Here is a 25,636-nt window from a genome sequence, read left to right as displayed (position 1 = left end):
GGGACACCTGGATGGAGTTCCTGGCTCCCAGCTTCCACCTGGCCCAGCCCTGGCTATTGTAGGCATCCGGGGAGTAAGCCATCAGATGGGAAAGCTCTCTCTCTTCTCTCTCTCTCACTCTCTCTCTCCCCCTTCCTCCCTCCCTCCCCCCATCACTCTGCCTCTCATATAAATAATAAATATTTTTTAAAAAAGAAACTGGTGAAATTAATTTTAATATTTTGAATTGAATCCTTCCAAAATTTCACCACTTCAGCATACGGCTGGAGCTGGACCAATTTGAAGCCAAGAGCCTGGAGCTTCTTCCAGGTCTCCCATGTGGGTGGCAGGGGCCCAAGGACTTGTGCCCATCTTCTGCTGCTTTCCCAGGCGCATTGGCAGGGAGCTGGATTGGAAGTGGAGCAGCCGGGACTCGAACCAGGGCCCATGTGGGATGTGTGTGCCCTCTTGTTCACAACAGCAGATGTGTGTTGCACACTTGTAGCTACATCCAGGTGCTTAGGGGCTGGCACTGCCCTGTGATGACCGCCAAGGCTGCGTCCAGGGAGACCTGGACCTTTCAGGGGGTGCCCAACTGCTGCACACCAGGGCCCCCGCATCCCCAGGCGTATGGGGCAGAGTGCAGCAGCAGCCGCCACAGCAGTGGTGGCTGCTGGCATCGCCCAGCAGAAAACGCCAGAAATGTCCCTTTCCTTTGGAAACCCGATCCAGGAAACTTGGGCTCCCTTTCCCTTGGCTGAAGTCAGAGGCTGAGAAAGAGCTGCTGCTTCTGGACAGCCAATCGCCTTCTGCCTCCCAAACCTCAGCCGTGTTTGGGGGAAAAAAAGTCTCCAGACGGAACGGAAGCAAACAACTCATCTTTCCGCCTGCTTTTTTCATCACGTACACGTTAGCCTACTCAAAAGGACTCTCTCTCTCTCTCTCTCTCTCTCTTAGTTTTCTCTGGTTTTGCACGCTGGATGATCCTGCATTGCAAGAGTCCTGGGCAGCCACAGGCAGAGGTGGCTCTTAGCCGGGAATCTTGACCATCACCGTCGGAATTCTGCGGGCTAAGCCAGTCCCGGTGACCGCTGGGCCGGCTGACCGCACACTGCTGGACCAGTACACGGAAGATGTATGAGGCTAGAGGCAGGGAGCACCAAGCCGCCTCCCCAAACCACCACCACCTCCAGACCCTGCCCGAAATATCCACACACCCAGCTGCGTAAGGATGGGGTCGTCCCTGCAGAGCCCCTGCCTGCGGTGGGGGTGGGGAAGGAGAGGGGGAAGGGAGGGTATGGTCCTGGGCGCTTGTTTCTCAGCCTGCTCTCCCTGAGCAATTTTTGTGTTTTAAACATTTTTCCAGTATGTCGTGGTGTCCCAAGACCGGAAGTTGCGAAAGCATTAACACACGGTGCAGCAGCCATGCGCACATGGGCATTGCTGCTCCGCCACTTCCTGTGTTTTTGGATTTATTCAAGAAGCACAGAGGAGCTAGCGTGCATAGTGGCGCAGCGGTCAAGCCCTTGCCTGTGACGCCTGCAGCCCCCTAGGGCGCTGATTTGAGTCCGGCTGCTCCACTTTCCATCCAGCTCCCTGCTAATGCGCTTGGGAAAGCAGCGGAGGATGGCCCATGTGCTTGGGCCCCTGACACCCACATGGGAGACCCGGATGAAGATCCATCATCCCCAAACTGATGCTCTGTCCCCACCCAAACACCCACTCCCCCTTCCCCAGCTCCCCCCGCCCCAGCCCCAGCACCTATCTTTCTATGTTCTGTCTCCGGGAGCCTGGCCACCCTGGGGACTCGTGTGAGTGGACTCACACAGCGTTTGTCATTCTCGTGTCTGGCCAGCTTCATTGTGAGCGTCACGTCCTGAGGATTCATCTGTGTCGTAGGCTGGGTCAGGATGTTCACGGGTGTGGGTTATATCTCATTTAAAACGCCCTAGCCTGAGACAATGGTGCTGCACGCAACAACCCTAAAAACTTCTCAATGGTTCACCTGAAGTGGGTGAATTGTATGCTCTGTGAGTTGCCTCAAAAAAGGGCTCATTTGAAAAAATACTGGCCGGCGCCACAGCTCACTAGGCTAATCCTCCGCCTGCGGCGCCAGCACCCCGGGTTCTAGTCCCGGTTGGGGCACCGGATTCTGTCCTGGTTGCCCCTCTTCCAGGCCAGCTCTCTGCTGTGGCCCGGGAGTGCAGTGGAGGATGGCCCAAGTGCTTGGGCCCTGCCCCCCATGGGAGACCAGGAGGAAGCAGCGCGCTGGCCATGGCGGCCATTTGGGCGGTGAACCAACGGAAGGAAGACCTCTCTCTCTCTCTCTCTCTCTCTCTCTCTCTCTCTCTCTCACTGTCTAACTCTGCCTGTGGAAAAAAAAATACTAATAGGGGCCGGTGTTGTGATGTAATGGGTTAAGCTGCCACCTGCGATACTGACGTCCCATATGGGCACCGGCTTGAGTCCTGGCTGCTCCACTTCATAGCTCTCTGCTATGGCCTGGGACAGCAGTGGAGGATGGTCCAAGTGCTTGGGCCCTGCACCCATGTGGGAGACCTGGAAGAAGCTCCTGGCTCCTGGCTTCAGCCTGGCCCAACCCCAGCTGTTGTGGGCATATGGAGAGTGAGCCAGGGGGTGGAAGATCTCTGTCTCTCTGTGTGTGTCTCTCTCTCCACAACTCTGCCTTTCAAACAGATTAAAAAAATAGATCTTTTTTTTTAAAAAAAAAAAAAAGGAAGAAATCTGGACACAGACACATACAGAGGGAGGCCAGTGAGGAAACATGGAGGAGACAGTGCCCACCTTGGTCAAGGGCATAGGAGGAGCTGGGGGCCTGCAGCGTGCCCCCTCAGCCCCCTCTGTGTCCACGGTGGTGTCTTCACAAGGACTACACCAAAGCAAAGGCGAGGGGTTCTGGGGCCAGTGTCCCTGGAGGAGAGGTCCCTCACCAGCCTGTGCACCTGCCACGTGAGCGTTCTGCGCTCTGGGGTTAATTCACTGGGAGGGAGAGAGACTCCTGCGTAACAAGCGTAACAATCGAGGGCTCAGATGCACAGAAGGACCCAGCTGAAATGGGGCAGGGCGTGGGGGAAGGGCAAGTGGCTCCCGTGGGCAATGGGGAGGGGCGTCGGGGGGAGTGAGTCACACGCAGGAAGGAGTCGTGTGCACAGGAAAGCCTCTGTCGAGCCCTGCCCTCCACCCCCACCCCCCGGGGTGTCCACGGCTTGGCCAGTGCCCCCTTCCCTGGCCAGGCCGGGTGGGGACAGCGTCAGGCCCCACCGCCACCGTGGAATGAGCCCTCACTCAGCGGGCAGAGCGCCTTGCCCTGGCGCCTGAGACAGCTCCATTCAGCAGTCCCGGGGCCCCCAGCCAAGCCAAACACCCTGATTTGTGTGGGGTTTTTCTTTCCCAGCCGAAGCAGGGCAGCGGGCGGGTGGGGCCTCAGCAGCCTCAGCACGCACAGGGACCTTTCTCCTCTGTCCCTGGGGGTCTTGGCCCCCCACCCACCCTGCAGGGCTCCAGACTTCCCTACACAGAACCAAGTCTCAGAGGCACCCTGGGGTCACAGGCCACGGGAGACCAGATGGCCCCTCCCCAGCCAGCTGGCCACCCTGTCACCTCCTCCTCCCTCTCCCTCCCTCCCTCCCTGCCCCTCACACACACCTGGCCAGCCCCCTCCTGTGCACGGTCGCCCCACACATGACCCTCACCTGGATCTGGGGTGTGAGTCCCCCCCCCGCTGCCCACTGCTGTCCCCCACATTGCAACGGCTTTTCCGAGACTGAGCAATACGGGTCACCCCCTTCTGCAGAATGGAGATCCAAGACTGACAACCCCACCCCCAAGGCGGTAGACATCAGTGGTGTCCCTCCCGCCCTGAACACAGCGGCAGGGACACAGGCCCCAGTGCGTCTGTCCTGTGTGCGGGAGCCATCGGCCTCAGAGACCTGAAGCCACCGTGCTTTCAGGACGCCAGGCTAGCCCGCCTGCAGACAGGGTTTCCAGGCTAGCCGACCACAAGAAATGATCTAAAGAAGCCCCGAGCCTCCGTGGAAAGAAAGATGCCCAGTGAGCTGCCCCCAGCTCTGACCACCATCTGCTTGAATTTGCATGTCTCCAGCTAAGAGGCAGCAAGGGGTGAGCACTTTGTAAGCACAGAGCGAGTCGAGAAAGAAACCCATGGTATAGACAGCCGGTTGATTTCCATTCTAGGTGACGTGGCTGGAAAAATGGAAGAGGAGCGTAACGAACCTTGACCTCTAGCTAACGCCATCAGCAAAACGAATTCGGGAGGGATCCGAGGGGTAGGTGCTGAGGTGCAGCAGGGAAGCTGCTGCTGTGGGGGGGGGGGCAGTCCCTGGCCCAGCTGCTCCACTTTTTTTTTTTTTAATGTATTTCTTTTTATTTGAAAGGCAGAGTTACAGACACAGAGAGGGAGAGACAGAGAGGTCTTCCATCCGGTGGTTCATTCCCAGAGTGGCTACAACAGTCAGGGCAGGGCCAGGCCAAAGCCAGGAGCCAGGAGCTTCTTCCAGGTCTCCCATGTGGGTGGCAGGGGTCCGAGCACTTGGGCCATCTTCTGCTGCTTTCCCAGGTGCATCAGCAGGGAGCTGGGTTGGAGGAGGAGCAGCAGCGACTTGAACCTGAGCCCACATGGGATGCGGTGCCGCAGGACAGGTGGAGGTTTAACCCACTGGGCCACAGCACTGGCCCCTCCATTTTTCTCATTAGCATTTACACCTGCGAGATTTGTTTTCCGGAGAGGCGGACAGAGAGACAGCGGCAGAGAGCTCCCTGTTCACTCCCCAAACACCCACAAGAGTCAGGGGTGACCTGGAGCCATGAACTGAGTCCGGGATCTCCGACGTCGAACTGAAGCTGCTTCCTCCCCAGGCTCCTCACCTGCTGCCTTTCATTTTTCCTTCTCTCTTTCCCCTTGGCTCACTGCAGACCCTTTCAAACGACAGCAGAGAGTGGTCCGTTTGTTTGGAGAGAGCATTCGAACGAGGGACTGAGGCCAGGCGGCAGCTGGTGGCCAAGTCCTGCAGGCCTGGGTAGGGCCTCCAGCTGCCGCCGGGCCGGGCACATCTGGGTCTGGAGCTCACCTTCAGCTTCGTAGTGGAGCGCGTGGGAAACATCTTCACCTGTCCACTCAAGAGGTGGACTCAGAGGGCCGGCGCTGTGGCGTAGCGGTTAAAGCCGCCGCCTGCAGTGCCAGCATCCCATAGGGGCGCCGGTTCGAGTCCCAGATGCTCCACGTCTGATCCAGCTCTCTGCTGTGGCCTGGGAAAGCAGCAGAAGATGGCCCAAGTCCTTGGGCCCCTGCACCCGCGTGGGAGACCCAGAGGAAGCTCCTGGTCCTGGCTTTGGATCGGTGCAGCTCCAGCCACTGCGGCCAACTGGGGAATGAATCAGTGGATAGAAGACCTCTCTCTCTGCCTCTCTTCTCTCTGTGTAACTCTTGACTTTCAAATACATAAATAAATCTTTTAAAAAAAATGCCTCTTGTGAGTTGGCTGCTCTGTAACTTCCTGTTTGCCTCCGGAAGCCTGCTACATCTGCAAGACAGCTCGCAGTAGTTCTCCCTTCCGTGCTCAAAGTGGGCCACCACCTTCTTCCCAGTGGGGATGGTCTGGCTGGCTTCTCTAGCTTTCTGGAGAGCAGCTGGGAGGCTGCCACACCCCCCTCTGGCTCCATCAGCCTCTTCTTGTCCTGACCAGGGTTGCTGTGCCTCCAACATGACTCAGGAGAGACGGAGCCCCACGCTGTGTCCCTGCTGCACTGACCCCCACCACCACAGCCCCCTGCAGAGTCCCCAGTGGCCTTCCTGGGGGATGCTGGGAGAAAACACCCTGTGCATGTGTAGGGGACGGGGGTGGATCCCTGTCTGTGCAGAGACGGCAGCTACCCCAGGGCACATCCCACACTGGACATAGCACGCAGGTGCAAGACCCACCTCCAGCTCTGGACTCCAGTTCCCTGCTAACGCAGACCTTGGGAGGCAGTGGTGATGGTTCAGAGTGATTGGGTCCCTGCTGCTCATGTGGGAGACCCAGATGGAGTTCCTGGTTCCATGCTCCAGCCTGGCCTAGCCCTGTCTGTTGCAGGTATTTGGAGAATGAACCACGGCTCTGTGTGTGTGTGTGTGTGTGTGTGTCTCCTCCCTCCCCTCTTCCTTTTAAATTTTATTTATTTATTTCAAAGACAGACAGAGCGAGCTCCCATCCACTGGTTCACACCTCAAACATCACACAGAGGTCCAGCACTGTGGCGTAGCAGGTAAAGCCACCACCTTCAGTGCCGGCATCCCATATGGGCACCGGTTTGAGTCCCAGCTGCTTCACTTCCGATCCAGCTCTCTGCTACAGCCTGCTTAAGGCACCTGTGCTCCATGCCGGACTACCTGGGTTCAATTTCCTCCTCCGGTTTCCTGTCAGTGCCCATCCTGGGAGGTGGCAAGTGATGGCTCGAAACGGTCAAGTTCATGCCGCCACCATGGGAGACCTGCTCTGAGTTTCTGGCTCCTGAGTTCTGCCTGATTTTTTTTTTTTAAGATTTATTTATTTATTTGAAGGGCAGAGTTACAGAGAGGCAGAGAGAGAGAGAGGTCTTCCATCCGCTGGTTCACTCTCCAATTGGCCACAATGGCCAGAGCTGCGCCGATCTAAAGCCAGGAGCCAGGAGATTCTTCTGGGTCTCCCACATGGGTGAAAGGGTCCAAGCACTTGGGCCATCTTCCACTGCTTTCCCAGGCCATAGCAGAGAGCTGGATTGGAAGTGGAGCAGCCGGGACTTGAACCGGTGCCCATATGGGATGCTGGCACTGCAGGTGGTGTTTTACCCACTACAGCACAGTGCTGGCCCCATGGCTTCTGTCCTAAGAGTCATGGTGGCAGACCCCGGGCGGGAGTCTGGCAGTCTTCCAGGTTGACTTGGCTAACCCACCCACACAGCCGAGGCGCAGAACAAGGCCCTCACCCTGGCACTGACCATGCTGTTCGGCCTGAGGTTCCGTAGCCTCTCCCAGCACTGACCACATCCGGGCCACTCTTCCATCTGTGTCACCACGAGCTGTGGCAGGCAGGACCGGCTGCTGCCAGGCACACGAGGAGGAGGAGGAGGAGGCCTGAGTCAGTCCACACCACGCCCTCTCTTGCAGCAGTCTGCAGCTTCCCCTGGGGAACTCCGTGTCCCTCGGCACTGTCCTGCCTGCCACAGAGGCCACACACACAGGGCCTCAGCAGCCCTGGTGTGGATGGGACCTCTCCTTTTCTCTTCCTTCCTGTTTCTCTGTATCACAGTGAAATAAAAAATTTTCATTAAAAAAAAAAAAAGGTGGGGACTGACACTGTGGTGTAGTGGGTTAAAGTCCTGGTCTGCAGTGCCGGCATCCCATATGGGCGCCCGTTCTAGTCCCGGCTGCTCCACTTCCAATCCAGCTCTCTGCTGTGGCCTGAGAAAGCAGTAGAAGATGGCCCAAGTGCTTGGGCCCCTGCACCTACGTGGGAGACCCAGAGGAGGCTCCTGGTTCCTGGCTTCAGATTGGCACAGCTCCGGCCATTGCAGCCATTTGGGGAGTAAGCCAGTGGATGGAAGCCCCCTCTCTCTTTCTCTGCCTCTCCTCTCTCTGTGAAACTTTGCCTTTCAAATGAATAAATAAATCTTAAAAAAAAAAAAAAGTTTGCATGAAACCAGCTTATCTTTAATTCCATTGTCCCTGCGCTGTTTAAAGCATCCATGGCATTCACACATAGCCTCACCAACCTGCCACTCCACTCCACCCCCAAGGTTGTGCCAGGGCCCTGTGGCCGGTATGCAGAGGGCAAGGTGCCACCTGCCAGCCTGGGCCCTGCACCTCTACCAAAGGGGCCAGAGCCACTGCAGGTCTCCTCCTGTGTGGCCCTAGCGGGGTGGGGGGCAGGTCTTCTGTGGTGTCCTGTCTCTGGTCCTGAGGCACCTGGGGGGTTTGCAGGAGATTCGAATGCCATGGGGGGTGCACGGGAGCCACTCCCGGGGTGCTGCAGCACCAGGCCCTTGTCTGATGCATGGAGCGAGGCGGGCAGTGGATGGGAGGGTGGAGCGAGCTCCCCTTGGCTCTCCACTGGCTGCCTCAGGATTGAGGTCACCGGGCCCCAGCCAGCCCCCCACGCTCCGCCTTTCGCAAGTGCGTGTTCCCGTGGGACTCTGTCATGCCTCAGTGCCTCGGGGAGAAGCCCTGTGCACGGTTGGCGCCATTTCTTATCTCATTTATCTTCTGTTCTCTCACCTAGGGCTTCTCATAAAGGCGCAGAATAAGGTGGTGCAGACAGAGAGCCCTGGGGGGGGGGGGCGGGATTCCTCCCCCTTGTAGGTGTCCCTTTCTCCCACCCCCAACTCCGCGCAGGGACCCCAGGCTGCCTCCCTGCCCCCGCCCTGAGCACAGGCTCTCTTTGTAGGGTTGGCTCCCAGCTGCCGAGTGAATCGGGGACTTGGTGTGGCCCTGGGGCTTCAACCCTGCTCGGTCCATCCCTGCCCCCGCCACACACTGGCTGCTTTAACCAGGCAGCAGCCACGTGGCGGGGCAGCTGCCCTGTGCTCCTTAAACAACATGGACCTGTTTGTGCTGAGACATCCTTCCATTTCCCCCTGGGATGCAGAAACAGGAGGGGGAGCAGGGAGGGGGACGCCCGTTTTGCGGGAGTGAGGGCTGGGCTGGGTGGCCCTGGGTTCTAGTCTCGGGCTGCTTGGTCTTGGGCACGTGGGCACCATGCCCCGACTTCCGCTTCCTGCTTTGTACGTTGGACACAGAAAGGCCCAGGTAGGGACTCAGCTCAGGCAGGCCAGGGCCACCCCGGGACAGTCGCCCACAAGGATCTCAGGCGTGCTAAAGTGACCTCAGGTGTCACCCAGGGGTCTCAAGGGTCCCGCTCTCTGAGCTCAGCCCGACCTCTGCTCTCACCCTTGACTGATGGGTGAAAGGTTCTAGAATGTCTCTCCTTCCCGGCCTGCTCACTCCACACTCTGTGCTGGGAGAGGAGGGGGCAGGAGACAGTGCACGGTTTCCACGTAGCCTCTTGAGAATTTTTTACCGAAAGAGGGTTTTTTTTTTTCCTTTCTGAAAAAGCATCAAGCTATTTGTAGTCTGAGTTGGTTGAACAGATTTTTCTTAGTGTCACTGATTTTTTTTTTCTACTCATTAACTTTTCCTTATGAATTAAAAAATAGTCTTTTTCCCCCCTCCCAGCACAGGAGTATTTTATTTACTCCTCTGTGTACCACAGCTTGCCGGGTAGAGGAGACACAAACACCCACTTGGAGATACGGATTTCCTTGGAGCCGCGGCATCCTGGCTGGGTACCGCCCCCACAGAATCAGAATTCCCAGGAGGGCGGGGGGTTGTGCTTTTGGGTGCATGGGACAGAAGTGTCTGCAGAAGTTCGGCCTGGGCCCTGAGCCACTGGGCGTCCTGGCCCCAGTCTGAGAGGCTTTGTGACACTCACGGTCTCCCCTCGGCCAAGTGCAGATTCTGTGTCATGAGCTGGTAACCAGGACCCTGGCTGCCCACCTGCCTGACTTGAGAAATGAAGCCAGGAGCTAGGAACTCCATTCTGGTCTCTCAAGTGGGTGGCAGGGGCCCAAGGACTTGGGCCCTCCTCCACTGCTTCCCAGGCGCATTAGCAGGGAGCCGTATGGGAAGCAGAGCAGCCAGGATGCAAACAGCATGCAGTATGGGATACAGGCGTCACGGCTTAACCCCGCTGCACCACAATACCAGCCTCACCTCTGGGCTGTTCCAGTAAAGCACTGAGCCCCATCTTTCCAGGGGAAGGCTCCTAGGCCTGTTCATGGCATCCGCGCCACCCTGGTTCTCCATTAAACACTGCTCTTTGAAGCAGCTGCCATCTTTTGGGATCCAATCACCTTGGTAATCAGAAGATTTTGTCTTTTTTTTTTGGCTCCCGCCTCCCGGCTTGTTGTAAAACCTATCGCTCCTCTCACTCTTGGTCCAAGCAGAGCCAAGTTCAAAGCCCTCTGACCCAAGGCCGCCCAGAGCCACCCTCGCATTTGGATCTCAGGACAGCACTGACCAAGGCCCTTTCCTGCAGGGTTCCGGCCTATTGTCCCTTTTGTCCCCAGCACCTAACACCTGCACAGGTTCGTACGTGCTAAATATCCAGGCATCATTTTTCACAGAGCAGCTAAACAATTTCACAGAGGCCCAGGCCTCCCCAGCCCCTCGGAACCCAGGAGGAGAATGCTCTCAAGTCTTGCCTATCCCACCCAGGGACAGCCAGGGGCTGGAGAGGGGAGGCTGTGTGCGCAGGGGATGTGCCTGGCCGGCTCCTGCCCCTGGGGCTGTCACCTGGGGAGGTGGTGACAACCACAGACCCAACAGTCCCTTTCTGAAGGGACAAAGAGGTGCTACCTGGGGAACACCCTGTAGGGGCTCCAGGCCACGGGCACCTGGGAATGTGACAGTGACACAAGTGACAGGAGGGACTCAGGCCCTCGTCCATTGAGGTCCTGCCAATGGGTTAAAGGTCAGGGGCCTCAATTTCTCCATCTGTGAGGTGCAGGCTCTGGCCCCGGCCTTCACAGTACGCCCTTGTTCTCCGTGACCCCCGTCTCCTCTGGGTGGAAGCCTGTGGGATGTGCAGAGCTGGGTGCACAGTGGGCTGCCAGTTCAGCCCCGGCACAAATAGTCCCATTTCACTGCCCAGGAAAAGAAAGGCTGGACCATTGCCCAAGGGAGGGTGCTTTGCAGCTGGCGGCTGTGTCTGCTTCCAGCGTTACATGGATGCTGTCATCCGCGCGGAGTGGCCCGCACCTTTTGCTGTGATGGGGAGAGCAGTGCTGGCCTGAGGCTGGGGTGCGGCTCTAGACAGGGACTGGGGTGGGGGTGGGGGTGGGGGTCCCCGGGGAGCGAGGGAGCGCAGAGTCCTGGCCTGGGCTGAGGCCAGATGAAGCACACGGCGGGAACGGGCCCCGCAGGAGCGGGTGGGGCTCGCCAGGTCGCCCCACGGCGCGACGCCGCCTGCAGGAGACGAGGGCGCCGCCCCAAGCCGGCGGCGCGGGCCGTGGGGGGCTCCGCGGTCCCCGCCCCCGCCGGGTCGCGCGTGGGCGCGGCGCGCGCCGATTGGTTGGCAGGGCGCGCGGGCGGGGCGCGGCGGCGCGGAGGGCGGGTCACCCCGCCGCGGCCCGGCCTGCGCGCCCGCCCGCCCGCCGCACGTCCCCCCGCCGCGGCCACCATGAGCACGGGCCTGCGGTACAAGAGCAAGCTGGCGACCCCAGGTGAGCCCGGCGCCCGCCGCGTGCCCGCGCGCGCCTTTGTCCCCGCCGCGCGCCCGCCCCTCACCATGTCTCTCCGTCTCTCCCCCGCCCGCCCGGACCCGCCCCGGACCCGGACCCGGACCCCGACCCCGACCCGCAGAGGACAAGCAGGTACGCGCGCGCCGCCGGAGCCGGCGGCTGTCAGCTATTGTTGCTGGGCGCCCAGGCTCGACCCCGCCCCCGTCGGCCTTGCCCCAGCCCTGTTGCGGTAGCTGATGGGCAGCGGGACAGTGTCGCCGCGCCTCCGCGGGTGGCTACGGCCGGGCGGAGTGGGTAGCGCCAGGGAGGCCCGGCGAAGGGACCCTCTCAGCGAGGGGCCGTGCGCCCCTGCCTGGATTGGAGGATGGGCTGGGCGCCCCCTCCCACTGGTCCAGCGCCCGCATCTTGCTCTTTGCTGACCCGCCCCGCAGGCCACGTGCTGGGGGTCCTGGGTGAGGTCATGGGCATAACAGGTCACAGGCCGGGGAGGGGACTCTGTCCACCCGCGGGGGCACCTCCGTGCCCCTGCGTCGTTTGCACCCCGTCCCCACACTCAGATTCCAATGTGCTGGTGTGTGACTGCATCCCTCCAGGCCTCATCTGAGTCATTCTGGTCCCCAGAACGGGTCCCCCGAACCCAGTGGGTACCAGCAGGCTCTGCGCGAAGGGGCTAGCCTGGTCCCCACCCTCCAGGAATGCAGAACCCGAGGCGGGGTGGGCTTGGACCTGGGCATCCCTTGTGAAAATACAGCGAGCTCTGGGTGAAACAAAGCTTTGAGGTCTCAGAGTGGGAAGGGGGTGGGAGACGAGGTGGGGGGATGGGGGAGCCTCTGCTGGCCTCCCTGGCTTGAAACCAGCTAGTTTGTTTGGGAGAGAAATCGGAACGGCTTGGTTCTGGCCCCAGCGTGGCCGGCCATGGCAGTCCTGATTAGAGCTCTAGAGAGTCATCCATACCCAGCACCGGTGCCGTGGGGACCCCGGAGTCCCTGCCCAAGGGGGCCGCAGGCAGGGCGGGAGTCGGGGAGTCACTGGCTGGCTGCCTGATGCCAATCTCCTGGCAGGGACCCGCCCCACCCATGGGCTGGCGGGCTGGCTGGCGGGCGAGGTTCTCTGGGAGGGGCTCCCCAGGGAGCCTTGCTGGGGGCTCCCTCTCCATCACAGCAGGTCAGACAAAGCCTGAGATGCAGGGAGCGGCAGCCAGCCGAGCAGCCAGCCGGCTGGCCGAGCTATTGTTTAGGGAGACAGGAGCTCAGCCCTGCACCACAGCTGCTCCTAGGCCTGCTGTGCCCCCAAGCTTAGCCTGAGGGTCTCCAAGTCCCCAGGATCCCCACGCCCTCCCTCCCAGCACCGCCAGCTTTCTCTAGCCCACTACTGCTGGGATGGGGACCCCCCCACTCCTGCCCACGGGGAAGCCCCTCCCTCGGGCCTGGGTTTGCCTTCTATCCTTTGTGATCAGCTGGGAGCCAGCTTCACCCGTTGCGTGCACCCAGGCCTGGAGAGAAAGGGCATAATACCTGCTGGGTCCTAGGGTGGGGGTGGGGATAGGGTGGGGGTGGGGGTTTGGGCCTCGGGGAGTCGGAAGCACTGGGTAACTTGTTCCGGACCCTGCTGTGTATCCAGGCGTCATTTTGACTCTGCGAGTGGGGGTGGGGGTGGGCTATGCCCCCCACCTTCTCTTAGGCAGCATTGGGGGGGGGGCCTTCTGATGGCCTTGTCTGCTGCTTCCAGAGCTGACCAAAGATTCTAAGAATGGAGTTGCCTGGAGGGTTCCAGGACCAGGACGGGGGTAGGCACAGGGGCTGTCACTCAGCTCAGAAAGCCCTGAGGAGTGTTGGTTCTGCATTGGGGCCCAGAGGTGGGGTGGCAGGGCTGCCCCAGGGAGTCCAGGATGGGCTTACCAGACCCTAGTAGGTGGTGGGACAGACCCAGTGGGAGTGGAGAGGGAAGATTCTCACCCCTCCCCCGAGCCTAGACCTCCCCAGAGGCTTGAGCTTTGCCAGTGGGGAAACTGAGGCAGCAGGCACACAACAAACTCCGCCAGACACCAGGGCATGGGGTGCTGAGGCTGTCTCCCAGCCTGAAGCCCCAGCCAGGGCTTGTGTGCTAGGAGGAGAGGGTCCCCTGGGCCAGAGACGCCTGCCGTCTGGACGGTGCTGCTGGGCTGAGGGCTGTGTGAAGTGGACACTGGCAGAGCCGGAGCTGCAGCGGACTCTGGGCTGCAGAGGGCTGGCCAGGGCCAGGGAGCGGCTTTCTGTGGCTGCTGGGGGAGTGGCAACACGAGGTCCACCGAATGAAGGGCTCCCTTGTTCCCCAGCCGTGGGCCTGCCCTCCCCTCCAGGTGCCAGTGGCTGGAGGCCCCGGAGCGGGACCGGGGCCTGGACAGGGGGGCCCAGGCTGCTCTGCCAGGGGACCCAAGAAGGGAGGGTCTGTTTGAGGGAGGTAAGGGCCCCCTGCCGCTTGCATGCCGGCCAGGGGCACTCCGGTCCACCTAGAAGGGTTTGCTGGCAGCGCTCAGGCGTCCCCTGGCGGGGTTCCTGGTGTGGCCACACCAGGGGCAGACCCGAGCTGATGGGAATTCTCCAGCCCTTACTCCTGCATGGGTCAAAGCAGGCGGTGTCCCCAGGGACGGTGGGGGCGGGCCCCACTCCATCATCTTCCATGGGGGTTGCTCTGGGTGGCCTGCTGGCGGGGCTTCCAAGTTTGGAGTTGGACCGAGGAGGGTGATCCTTTCCTCCTCTCCCCCTCCCCCTCCCCCAAGCCGCCGCCGCCGCCTCGAGAGAGAGGTGGGCTCTGCCCTCGCCTTCTTCCCTGCATGGCGGGGAAGACTTCCCCAAATACGCACCCGCGCGCCCGCGCCCGCGCCCGCGCACGCGCATGGATGTTATCACCATGGGAAGGGGAGAGGGTGCGTCTGTGGGCACCCGGGAGGTGCAGCGACACCGCCCGGAGGTTTGCGGACGGCACCTGGGAGGCAAGCGCGGGTGCCGAACGGGGCCCGCTGCACGCGGTTGCGCGTGGGTCCCGGGAGGTACGCCAGCGCCCTCTGGCGGGCGGCACCGCGACAACCACAGACGCCCCCTACCCCCACCCCCACCCTCTCCGCGGGCCCGGGTCCCGCCCGCGTGGGCGTCCCGGTCCCGACAAAAGCCCCACCCCGACCTGCCCGCTGTGCTGACATCCCGACTTGAGGCCTCGCGGGCCCCGCGGGGCTCCCGGCGCACGCGGCGCCGTGGCCGCGCCCGCGCGCTCCGGCGCTCCGGCTCTCCGCCCCGCGGCCCCGATTCCCCGCGGCCGTTTCCCGGCGACGGCGGGCGGGGCCCGGCCCGCCGCCCCCCTGCCGCGAGCGCCGCGAAGCCCCGCCTCCAGCTCGGGTGCGGGAGCCGGGCCTGCCCCAGGCCGCGACGCAGCTGCCGGCGCTCGGGGGCGCAGCGCAGAGGCAGGGGCATGGCGTGGACCGCTGCCACGGGTGGGCGGCATCCCGGCTCCGGCCCTGAGTTTGCGTGCGCGCCGAGCGGAGCCGAAAACCAGGCTTAGGGGCAGTCCGGGCCGTGAGTCCCTCGCGAGTGCCCGGGTCCACGCGGCCGGGCAGGGTCACCAAGGGGGGGGATCGCCGCCATGGACTCTCTGGCAGCGCCCCAGGACCGCCTGGTGGAGCAGCTGCTGTCGCCACGGACCCAGGCCCAGAGGCGGCTCAAGGTGTGTGTGTGCGTGTGTGTGTGTGTGTGTGTGTGTGGACGTGGGGCAGAATGTGGGTCAGTGCGTGCGCGCCTGCCCAGCTCAGGACTGTGTGAACCTGGGGACGTGGCGGTGGCTGGCAGGGCCAGGGTCCGCCGGGGGGTGGGGGCTGGGACCCCGCTCCCGGGCGGGGGAGGCTCCTCGCCGCTGGCTATAAATAGCCCCTCTGCTCTGCCGCTGCCATTGCAGCCGCCGCCCCCACGGCTGGATCCGGGCCAGGAGGGGCCGCCTCCCAGGGCCCTGGCCCTGGAGCAGGGGGTGAGTGTTGAGGCTTGGCCTCTTCTTGGGCCCTGAGTGTGTCCCAGGCCAGGTGCCTTATACCCAGAAAGGGAGGACACTTGCCTGTCGCCATCCCCGCACCCGCACATGCAGTCTGGGGTTGGGGGGGGGGGAGGGGTCCTGGTTGAGGTTGGGGAAGGGGGTGTCTGCCCACCTCCACACCTTTGCTGTTTTCACCGACCAGGTACCCCACTGCTGGCACTGCTGTCTCCTCTATCCTGTAGGCAACAGGGCGTTTGGTTCTCCCCCATACGCCCTCACCTGTCCCACCCTTGCTCCCTCCTAGGACATCGACAAGCAGTACGTGGGCTTTGCCACACTGCCCAACCAGGTGCATCGCAAGTCGGTGAAGAAGGGCTTTGACTTCACGCTCATGGTGGCGGGTGAGTGGGCTGGGCTTGGGATCCCTGGGCCAGCCAGGCTGCATCCTTGGTGGTGGTGGTGGTGTGGGTGAGTGTGTGTGTGTGTGTGTGCGCGTGCAGATCTAAGCTGACCCCTTCACTTGTACCGGTGGGCAGGTGAGTCCGGCCTGGGGAAATCCACACTGGTACACAGCCTCTTCCTGACCGACCTCTATAAGGACCGGAAGCTGCTGAGTGCAGAGGGTGAGTGACCCACGGACCCCTGCCACGTGACCATACACCCCCCCCCCACCACGAATGGCATCCTTCCAGGTCCAGCGCCCTCTTCCTCAAACAGCATAGGTCTCCTGTGCAGGGTCGACAAGGGGGTGGCCCTGATGGCAGTCAGGCGGTGTGGCGGGGGGGGGGTCGGGGTAGTCCTCCCCCCTCCACACAGGGCCCCTCCCCCTCCCCCCAGAACGCATCAATCAGACAGTGGAGATCTTGAAGCACACCGTGGACATCGAGGAGAAGGGGGTCAAGCTGAAACTCACCATTGTGGACACGCCGGGCTTTGGGGATGCCGTCAACAACTCTGAGTGGTGAGCAAGGGCCTGGTCCACCCTGCACCTCCCCTGGGAGCCTTCCCTGCCCGGCCGGCAGCCTGGCCTCATGCTGGCACCTTGCCCCGGCCCCCAGCTGGAAGCCCATCACGGACTACGTGGACCAGCAGTTCGAGCAGTATTTCCGCGACGAGAGCGGCCTGAACCGCAAAAACATCCAAGACAACCGCGTGCACTGCTGCCTCTACTTCATCTCCCCGTTTGGGCACGGGTACGGGTGTGCCGCCCCGGCTGGGCGTGGGCGGGGCCAGGCTGGGGGCGTGCGCAGGGGGCGTGGCGGGACCAGGCTGGGCGTGTGCACGGGTACGGGTGTGCTGCCCCGGCTGGGGCGTGGCGGGGCCGGGCTGGGCGGGGCCGGGGGCGTGGCGGGGCCAGGCTGGGCTTGTGCAGGGGGACGTGGGCGGGGCCAGGCTGGTCGTGTGCAGGGGGACGTGGGCAGGGGCCAAGCTGGGCTTGTGCCATCACCGTGCCCCCCTCTCTCCACACGCAGGCTGCGGCCAGTGGACGTGGGCTTCATGAAGGCCTTGCACGAAAAAGTCAACATCGTGCCCCTCATTGCCAAGGCCGACTGCCTGGTCCCCAGCGAGATCCGGAAGCTGAAAGAGCGGGTGAGCCCTGCTGGGGCGGAGTGGCTCCCCAGGGACGGGGGGGGGGGGGGGCGGAGTTGGAGACAGCCAGGGCCACCTAGCCAGCCACTCCAGCCCGCCCCATCCGACAGCCCTGGGTGTCCCTCCACTTCCACAGATCCGGGAAGAGATCGACAAATTCGGGATCCATGTGTACCAGTTCCCCGAGTGTGACTCCGACGAGGATGAGGACTTTAAGCAACAGGACCGGGAGCTGAAGGTGAATGTTCCCAGAGCTCCCGAGGGCGGGGGCTCTGGGGGCCTCCCAGCAGCCAGAAGAGGGGGCAGGTACGGGGCACCTGCTGGAGCCTCGGCAACCGGGGAGGCACTGCTGGGCTTTGGGAGGCAGCGAGAAGCCAGCAGGCGAGAACAGCACGTTGGAGGGGCGCCCCCAGGCTGAGCCTCTCAGGCCTGAGCACCTGCCAGGTGGGCTGAGCCCTTGCTCCCTCCCCCCCAGGAAAGCGCCCCCTTTGCAGTCATTGGCAGCAACACCGTGGTGGAAGCCAAGGGCCAGCGGGTCCGGGGCCGCCTGTACCCCTGGGGCATCGTAGAGGGTGAGCTGGGGCCGGGGAGGGTGGGCTGGGCTGGGGTAGGGCCCGGGAGGGGCAGGTTCCCTCGGGGTGGGCGCTGGCCCACCGCCCGCCGCCCACACCCGCCGCGCGCTCCTGCCCCCCAGTGGAGAACCAGGCGCACTGCGACTTCGTGAAGCTGCGCAACATGCTCATCCGCACGCACATGCACGACCTCAAGGACGTGACGTGCGACGTGCACTACGAGAACTACCGCGCGCACTGCATCCAGCAGATGACCAGGTGGGCCGCCCGCCCCGCCCCTGCGCCCGCGTCCCGGGAAGGGGCGGGGGCGACAAGGAGCTGGCGCCCCGCGCCCACCACGCCGTGCCGCCCACCCCCGCAGCAAACTGACCCAGGACAGCCGCATGGAGAGCCCCATCCCCATCCTGCCGCTGCCCACGCCGGACGCGGAGACCGAGAAGCTCATCCGAATGAAAGACGAAGAGGTGGGCGAGGCGCTGAGCGCGGGGCGGGGCCTGCGGTGGGGGAGGAGCTGAGCGCGGGGCGGGGGGCCTGGTGGGGCGGAGAGGAACCGAGGCGTGAGGTGGGGCTGAGCGGCTGGGGTGGGGCTGAGCGGCGAGGAGGAGCCGGGGCGTGGGACGGGGCGAGCGGTGGGGGCGCGGGGCGGAGCGGCAGGGGCGGAGCGGGGCAGTGTGGGAGGGGCTTGGGCGGGGCGGGGTGGGGCGGAGTGGCGAGGAGGAGCCGGGGCGTGGGACGGGGCGGAGCCGGATGTGGGCGTGGCTGAGCGGCTGGGGTGGGGCTGAGCAGCAGTGAGCACGGGTGCGGGCGGGGCTTACTGGTGGGGGCGGGGCTTGAACTGAGTGGGGCGGGGCTGAGGCGTCGGGTGGGGCTGACCGGTGGGGGCGGGGAGGAGCCGGGGCGGGGAGGAGGGGCTCCCGAGGGGACAGGGAGGGTTGGCCTTTAATGCGTGCCCCTGCCCTCGGCTTTCCGCACCCCTTCTAGCTAAGGCGCATGCAGGAGATGCTACAGAAGATGAAGCAGCAGATGCAGGACCAGTGACCCCCGCCCCAGCCCCACGTCGCCACGGATAGGCCGCCCACCCCCGAGCCCCAGACTGGCCTGCGTCACCGCCCAGGATCCACCCGGCTCTCAGACTGGCCCGCACCCGATCCTAAACCCAGAGTGGGCCCTGACCGGAGTGTTCCCAATCGGAAAAGACGCGGAGCCGCAGCCCCCAGGAGACCCTAATTTATTCTCAGCACCGGCCTCTCCCAGGCCACTTGCGTTCCCCACCCCCCCATGAGGCCTGAACTCTACAAACCCGCAGGCCCCGCTCAGGCAGGTGGGGAAACCAAGGCAGATGCGGGGGGCCTGCGCCCCTCCCCCAGTGCCGCAGAGCGGACTTGGGAGCCCACTCCTTCGTGTATGCCCAGGTGGGCCGGGTCGTCCTTTTCCTCCCCAACCGCGCGCAGGCGCTCTGGAAGCCCAGCCGTCAACGGTATGCGGGCGCGCACGCCCCTTCCCCGCACCTGGAGGTCAGCTGGAGGAGTTGCAGGGGGCGTGGGCACTGGGCCACCCCTGACTCCCTGCGCCCAGAGGGCTGTTCAGCGCCCCCCACCCGGAAGCCCCAGGCCCCTTCTCCCCCAGCAGCACCGTTGCGCGCCGGGAAATCTTGGCCCTCGGCCTCCGAGGTCTGCACCCGCATGACCCCCGTGCTCCGTTTCGTTCCGTTGTGAATGCAGCGCCCTGTCCTGGAGACAGGGGAACATGTCTGTTGGTGAAGTCGCAGCGGGCGTCCCGAGTGCTCCGTGCGCGCTTGGCGGGGTGGGTGGGGACGGAAACCGGCGCGGTGGTGGAGCCCGGGCGATAGCACCCTATCTGCCGCCCCAGTCCCCGACGGCGCGGCCTCGGGGTTATTTCTGGCGAGACAGTGGCCCTGTGGTCTAGACCCCTCTCCTCCAGAGCAAACTGGGCCACCCTCTTCCTCCTCCTTCTCCTCTCGCCATGGGCTCTGGTGAGTCTGGGGTCTGATCGCCCCCACCCCACCCTACCCCGCGACCGCGCCCTGGGCAGACCTGGACAGGGGTGCGCCCTGGTGGTTTTCGGCTGCACTGTAGGGGAGCGTCCTTGGAGCCAGGGCGCAGTGCGGTCGGGGTGGAGAGGTTGGAGAGCTGGACTGAGCCTGGCGCCCGGCTCACCGCGGCGGTTCTTTTACAGGGCCGCGCGGGGCGCTGAGCCTGCTGCTCCTGCTGCTGGCCGCACGGAGCCGCCCGGCCGCGGGCTGCCCCGCGCCTTGTAGCTGCGCGGGGACGCGCGTGGACTGCGGGCGCCGCGGGCTGACCTGGGCCTCTCTGCCGGCCGCCTTCCCGCCCGACACCACCGAACTGGTGCTGACTGGCAACAACCTGACGGTGCTGCCGCCGGGGCTGCTGGACGCGCTGCCCGCGCTGCGCGCAGTGCACCTGGGCGCCAATCCCTGGCGCTGCGACTGCCACCTGGTGCCGCTGCGCGCCTGGCTGGCCGGCCGCCCCGAGCGCGAGCCCTACCGCGACGTGCGCTGCGTCGCGCCCCCGGCGCTGCGCGGCCGGCTGCTGCCCTACCTGACCGAGGACGAGCTGCGCGCCGCCTGCGTGTGGGGCCGGCTGTGCTGGGGGGCGCTGGCGGCGCAGGGGGCGCTGCTGGTCCTCGGCCTGCTACACGCGCTGCTGCTGGTGCTGCTGCTGTGTCGCCTGCGGAGGCTGCGCGCTCTCAACCGCAACCGCGCGGCGCACCAGCTTGCGCTCACAGCTCCGCTGGTGGCCGAACAGGCTGGATCCGGCCCGTCCTGAGAGGAGCGACTGGTGCTGAGCCAACGCGGGCCTGCACGCCGGGGGAGAGACCTTGCGCTGGGAGCCCCCCCCCCACACACACACCTGGTCTGGGTCTCCGCCTCCGCCCATGGCCCGCACGCAGGAGGGAACGGAACCGCTTGCTCGCTTAGAGAGGTGGAGGGACCCAGCTGTGGCTCAAACCCTGTGGATTCTCCCCTCCCAATCTGAGGAGCTAAATAAACCTTTCTCCCTGTCGCTACCAGATTCCTGCGACCTGGAAAATCCCCCTCTAGCCCCCACCTCAAGAAGGTCTCCAGGGAGGTAGCCCCAGGAGACGCGATCACATCTTAACACACAGCCAAACTGAACGCTGGGAACAAAGAGTTTGTAACCTCTTCCCCGCCCACACCATCACCTGGGAAAGGAGCAGCGGGAGAGACTCCTTATTGAGGGTCTTTGGAATCAGTGTACCCCAGCATGAGCCAGGCGCCCCCAAATCGCCTTATCACCCCAGCCTCCCCATCACACCACACAAGCTGCAGCCGCTGGCTCCCTCCGGGGCTCACAACCCACTCCAGCCCCCAGGGCCGCCTGCTCCCTGCACCCCTAAAGCTAAGCAGCCGATGTTCTGTGATGTCTCCCGCCTCCCTGGGGGATCCCGCGGGGCCAGGATGCCAACAGCAAGCACAGGTGGCCCAGATGTGCAAAGGATGCGTTCCTAGCTGCTCTGCTTCCCTGGGTTCAGCGCCCCCCCCCCAGCGGGCCCTGTGAACAATGGCAGCTGTTTTCCATGGACCCCCAAGAGAAACCTCGGGCCGCCCCCCCCCCCCGCGCCCTACTACCTCTGACCCGGTCGGGAGCCTGCCGCTGACACAACCTTTGTGGGAAAAGACAGATGGCCCTCCACGGGGCTGATGCTATCTGAGGGCTGCTGGCCAGACGTGAGGCTGAAGCCACCGCCTCCTTTTGTGGGCAGGTGCACGGCATCCGGTCTGCTCTCCTCTCCGGTCCTCCATCCGGCCCCCTTATCACCGCATCGCCACGATGGCCGCCTTCGTACAAATGACCCTCCCCGAGGGCTGGCCCTGCACCCGCCAGGGACCCTGGTAGAGGTCAGAGGTCACGATTGGGTGTCATAACCAGGTCACGAGCAGCTCCCTAAACTCAGTCCAGCCATGGGGTGCCGGGAAGGGAGATGCCAAAACCCAGACATGGGCTACTTAGTGGGCTCCTGGATCATTCTCTGCAGCTGTACCAGGAGCAGAGCTGAGTCAGGGCCCTGAGAGCTGCCTTCCTCCTCCTCCTCTTTATGTCTTCAAAGGGAAGTGGAGAGCCTAGGAGAAACATGGACATCTCAGGGGATCCCAGGAGCTGTGCAGGAGGAACCCAAGGGCATGGGGACCCTGGTGGGGGTGGGGAGATGGAGCGGCCGAGGCAGCAGCAGCCCCTTTGGTGGGAAAAGCAGCCATGATCATGGCGTGGTCCTGCATCAAGCAAGGACTCCCCGCTCCCTACTGGAGGGGGCAGCTCTGAACCCCGCAGCTTCTGCAAGATCGCCCCCTCTTTGCCTGTTGTCTTCGTCCCCCAAGTGCCTCCTGACCCTGCGCTGACCCTCCACGGGATGTCCCTGGGGCGTGTGGGGAAGTGGACGGTCCCAGCTCAGTGCCCCTGAATGGGGGTGGGCGGAGGGTCACACACCTCCTCCTGCCCTGCTGCCTGCACAGACACCCCACCCCCGGCCACCAGCCGTGTCATCCACTTCACAGACCACACCCACTTGCCCCAGGGTCCCTTCCTCACTGGCCACCTGGTGCCCTCTGTGGCTTCAGACTCCTCCTTCCAGGTGGGAGGAGGCGGGGCCTCCCCTCCAGGCGCTGGTCTTCAGGCTGGCTGATGCCGGGTCCCTTAGCTTAAGGCCCCAGCCCTTGGTGCACCATCCTCCCATCCTCCCATCAACCAGCCCCTTTTTTCGGCAACTCACGCCTGTCCTCAACACTGCCCTGGCCTGGCGCGTGGCTCCAGCCGCATCTGGGACCCGTGCACATCTGGGAGCAGCAAGTGATCAAGGGGACGGGATAATGAGCCCTAGCAGGGTCAGGCGGCAGCCACGGAGTGCACACCGCGGCCATCTCCCACCGGCCAGCGTCTACGTCTTCATTGGCGTTATGGGCGGGTGCAGCCAGAGCGGCCGCCGCGAACCTGTGCTCCCCTCTGGTGCCGCCACCCCGGGAGGGCACCAGAGGGCGCTCGCGGCCTGCAGAAAACACCTGCGATGGGCGAGCGTGCAGAGGTGGGGACCGCGGAGAGAGCCGGGGTGGGGGACTGGCCCAGGCGGGCGCAGACGGCAACGCGAGGGGCGGGCGGGTCGCCTCCTAGCGCGCCCCCTTCCCGCGGCCGTCCCCGGAGTTCTGACAGCCCGTCACGCGGGCAGATAAAGGACCTCTTCCGCAGGCTGGAGAGGGAGGTCAGCCCAGGTGCGCCCTCCCTCCGCCCCTGGTGTTTGCTCGGTAAACACTTATTGGGCCCCTGCTGTGTGCACCGTAGCTGGGCGGGGGCGGAGTCTGGCCTGGCCTAGCCGACTGGCCGGGAGTCGAATTGCAGCCGGCCTTGGGGGGCGAGGGGGCGCGCAGGGGGTGCCCTCCTCCAGCCTGGGGAGGCAGGCGGCAGGCCTGGACCTTGGAGCTGTGCTGACACCTCTGGGGCCCCGCGGAGGAGGCCCTGGGAAGGCTTGCGGGGATGGGGGTGGGGGATGGGGGGGCGCTCTGCCCTGGCTGCGTGGGGGGAGGGGCTGCACCCGCTGCCCAGACAGAGCAACAACATTGGCGTGGGTGGCGGGGCCCCGAGGGGCCCATAGCTCACCGGACCGTCTGCGCCCACCCCCGGCGCGCGCTTCCGATGCAAGACAGGCAGCGGGTTATAAATCACCAGCCCCCCACCCAGCCACCCACCCACCCAGCCAGCCAGTCAGCCAGCCAGCCAGGCGCAGGGGCGACAGGGACGAGAGACAGACCCAGAGACAGGGATGAGGACAAGGGAGGCAGGCGAGCGGGTCTTGCGGGGAGGGGGCGTCTCCCCAGGCCCATCTGGAAACCAGCTGAGAGCTGCCCACCCCCACCCGGGCTGACCCCCAACAGAGAGGCGGAGGAGGCAGGCCTTGGCAGTGTCACTCCCCCTGGGACGACATAAATTAGGGGGGGGCTCTCCAAGCAGTGCCCCCAGGACTGAGGCAGGGTCTTCATGGTCACTGATTCTGGTGATGTGGCCTGGCCTTGGCTCTGTCCTTGTTTCTGAAATGGCCCTTGGGGGACCCCCTGGTAACCCCCACCTCTCTTTCTCACCGTCGGGGTGGAGAGCTGTTCACAGCCTCCTCACCCTTCTCTCTCCCCAGGATAGGTCACATCGGCGGAGAGTGATTTTATGGATGTCCCCCCCCCCCCGCCAAGGTGGGGGGTGGGGGCTGGTGCTGCACCGCGGGGGGTAAATGTCACCCGTCCCTCCTGTTACCCTCAACACCTACAGGGCACTTAGGGCCAGCTAGACAAAGTGTGCTGAGAGATGGTTCAGGTGGGCCCCGCAGGTGTGCGCGCACACACACACACACACACACAGAGGCAGTTTGTTTCAGAAGCTGGAGAGAGCCCATGCGTGGGAGTATCCCTAGGACGGAGGGGCAGCTCAGACGCCCAGTTCCAGCCCAGTACCTCTCCAGCGGAGAGACACGTGGGGAGGAGAGGCCACTTGTGTACAAGGACACCCAAGTGTCCACCAGGAAATCGCCTGTGGCTTATCTCCGAGAGTGTGAGCATGGGGGGAGGGGGAGTTCCTTCCAGAAAGATCTGGTATGCTGTGCCCCCCCCGGGGGGGGGAGGAGAGGCACTGAGTGTGTGTCCCATGGGCGGCTTGAACCTCAGAGCCCGCTGGGCACTAGGGACCGTGTGCAGGAATGGGTCGGGACAGGTGTGTGCCTGGCCTGGAGCGGGGTCTGGCTTCTTCCAGGCTGCTCCAGGGAGAGGAGGGGGCCGTGGAGAGTGCGGGGGAGGGCAGCTTGTCACCCATTCATTCACTGTAGGGGGCAGGCCTGGCTGGAGACTTTGGTGGGTGGGTGCCGAGACCCCCACCCCTCCTGCTGGGGCCAGCTCCCTTCTGCTCTCTCTAGGACTGTCTCCTCCTTCGATGTCCCCAAGGGAGGGTCCCTGGCACCTGTAAAAGGCAGCTCCCACGTAGCGCCAGGGGTTTGGAAGACAAGACCCTTGCAATAGCAGCACCTTGCAATAGCAGCACCTGGCCTCCCCCTCCGCCACCCTGGCCATGTCCTGTCTCTGTGTGGGCCACGCCCACCTCCAGTTGGGGTGGGGGACAGGGTGTGAAGGAACCCTGGGAGGCTTAGTGACAGGGAGGAGACGGAGCCAGCAGGGACGAAGCTCAGGGTACGCGGGCAGTGGCCGTGGCAGCTTTACGTGGCTAGACCTGGCACGCCCAGCAGGCCACACGTGGCTGCAGCGGGGACTGGTGCAGGTGCCTTGGGCCGCACCAGAGCATTTGCCAGGGAACGGACAGACGGGAGGCCCAGCTCTGTCTGGGCGTCTGTGTCAGGCAGGGTCTGTTTTGGAGGGGGAGGGTGGGGGAGGGGGTTGCTCTTCCTGCGCTTTGTTTATTTAAAGATGCTCTGGAAGAATTCCGGGTTTCCCAGATCCTGAGGAAGGAGCTTCTGTCTGAGCAGGGCCGGGCAGCTGGCGGGAGACTGACAGCTACCTGTCCTGGCACGTCTGCCTTCGGCGTGTGGACTGTGTCGCCTCCTGTGGGAGCAGAACCCAGGGGGACCGAGCTGGGAGGACACCAGGCCAGCAGCACGGGCTGGAGAGGAGCCCCCGGGCCCTCCCCCACCCCGCCCCAGACACAGGCACCTGAGATGAGGGACAGCCCAGGAGAGATCAGAGTTTCATTCTGGCAAGAGAAGGGACAGAGCTGGAGCAGGCGTTTGGCTCAGTGCTTAGGACATCCCGCATCTGAGTGCCCAGGTTCGAGTCCCAGCTGCTCCGCTTCCGATCCAGCTCCCTGCTAATGCACCTGGGGAAGGCAGCAGATGATGGCTCGAGGATTCAGGTCCTTGCCACCCACGCGGGAAACCCGGATGGAAGTTCCTGGCTCCTGGCCCCAGCCTGGGCTGTGGTGGGCATCTTGGGGAGTGCATCAATGGATAGGACCTCTCTGTCTGTCTCTGCCTCTCTGCCTTTCAAATAAAGATGAAAATAGATAAATGAAACTTATTTTGTAGGAGGCCAGCGTCTCTCAGTCTCTCCTGGCACGGACTGCCTCACCTGGACAGCCCTTGCTATACGGGTTCCCCCCTCAGCAGAGGTCCTTATTTTGGGGTCTTTCACAGGCCCCTGTCTGGGGTGGGGTCTCTGCTCCCCACAG

The 25,636-nt window shown here is 63.8% G+C and overlaps 2 protein-coding genes and 1 long non-coding RNA gene across 5 annotated transcripts; all 3 read left to right on the top strand.

The window, feature by feature from the left end:
• The first annotated feature begins 874 nt into the window (after nucleotides 1–874).
• LOC127488343 (uncharacterized) lies at nucleotides 875–5,481 on the top strand. Its single transcript, XR_011385112.2, has 3 exons — nucleotides 875–1,204; nucleotides 4,195–4,286; nucleotides 4,933–5,481. It is a non-coding gene; the product is annotated as an uncharacterized LOC127488343 (long non-coding RNA).
• Nucleotides 5,482–11,140: 5,659 nt separating this feature from the next.
• Nucleotides 11,141–19,196, top strand: SEPTIN5 (septin 5). Of its 3 annotated transcripts, XM_051837215.3 has the most exons (12): nucleotides 11,141–11,253; nucleotides 11,393–11,403; nucleotides 15,572–15,668; nucleotides 15,804–15,890; nucleotides 16,105–16,228; nucleotides 16,326–16,460; nucleotides 16,740–16,857; nucleotides 16,994–17,095; nucleotides 17,333–17,429; nucleotides 17,552–17,687; nucleotides 17,791–17,893; nucleotides 18,411–19,196. In XM_051837215.3, the coding sequence occupies exons 1-12, from the start codon at nucleotides 11,211–11,213 to the stop codon at nucleotides 18,465–18,467; spliced, it is 1,110 nt and encodes a 369-aa protein (XP_051693175.1). In that variant the 5' UTR covers nucleotides 11,141–11,210; the 3' UTR covers nucleotides 18,468–19,196. The 3 variants fall into 3 exon arrangements, with proteins under 3 accessions (XP_051693175.1, XP_051693177.1, XP_089179362.1); XM_051837217.3 differs by lacking the exons at nucleotides 11,141–11,253; nucleotides 11,393–11,403 and adding an exon at nucleotides 14,625–14,967; XM_089323236.1 differs by lacking the exons at nucleotides 11,141–11,253; nucleotides 11,393–11,403 and adding an exon at nucleotides 15,201–15,264.
• Nucleotides 19,197–19,412: 216 nt separating this feature from the next.
• Nucleotides 19,413–20,473, top strand: GP1BB (glycoprotein Ib platelet subunit beta). Its single transcript, XM_089323196.1, has 2 exons — nucleotides 19,413–19,422; nucleotides 19,590–20,473. Exons 1-2 carry the CDS (start codon nucleotides 19,413–19,415, stop codon nucleotides 20,234–20,236), a joined length of 657 nt encoding a protein of 218 aa, XP_089179322.1. The 3' UTR covers nucleotides 20,237–20,473.
• The last annotated feature ends 5,163 nt before the right edge of the window (nucleotides 20,474–25,636 follow it).

This window comes from Oryctolagus cuniculus, chromosome 21 (genome assembly GCF_051225735.1).
Source record: "Oryctolagus cuniculus isolate XC-2025 breed Fujian yellow rabbit chromosome 21, ASM5122573v1, whole genome shotgun sequence".
NCBI lineage: Eukaryota > Metazoa > Chordata > Mammalia > Lagomorpha > Leporidae > Oryctolagus > Oryctolagus cuniculus.
Note: the sequence above shows the minus strand (reverse complement) of the source record. Positions and strands in the feature narration are given on the sequence as shown.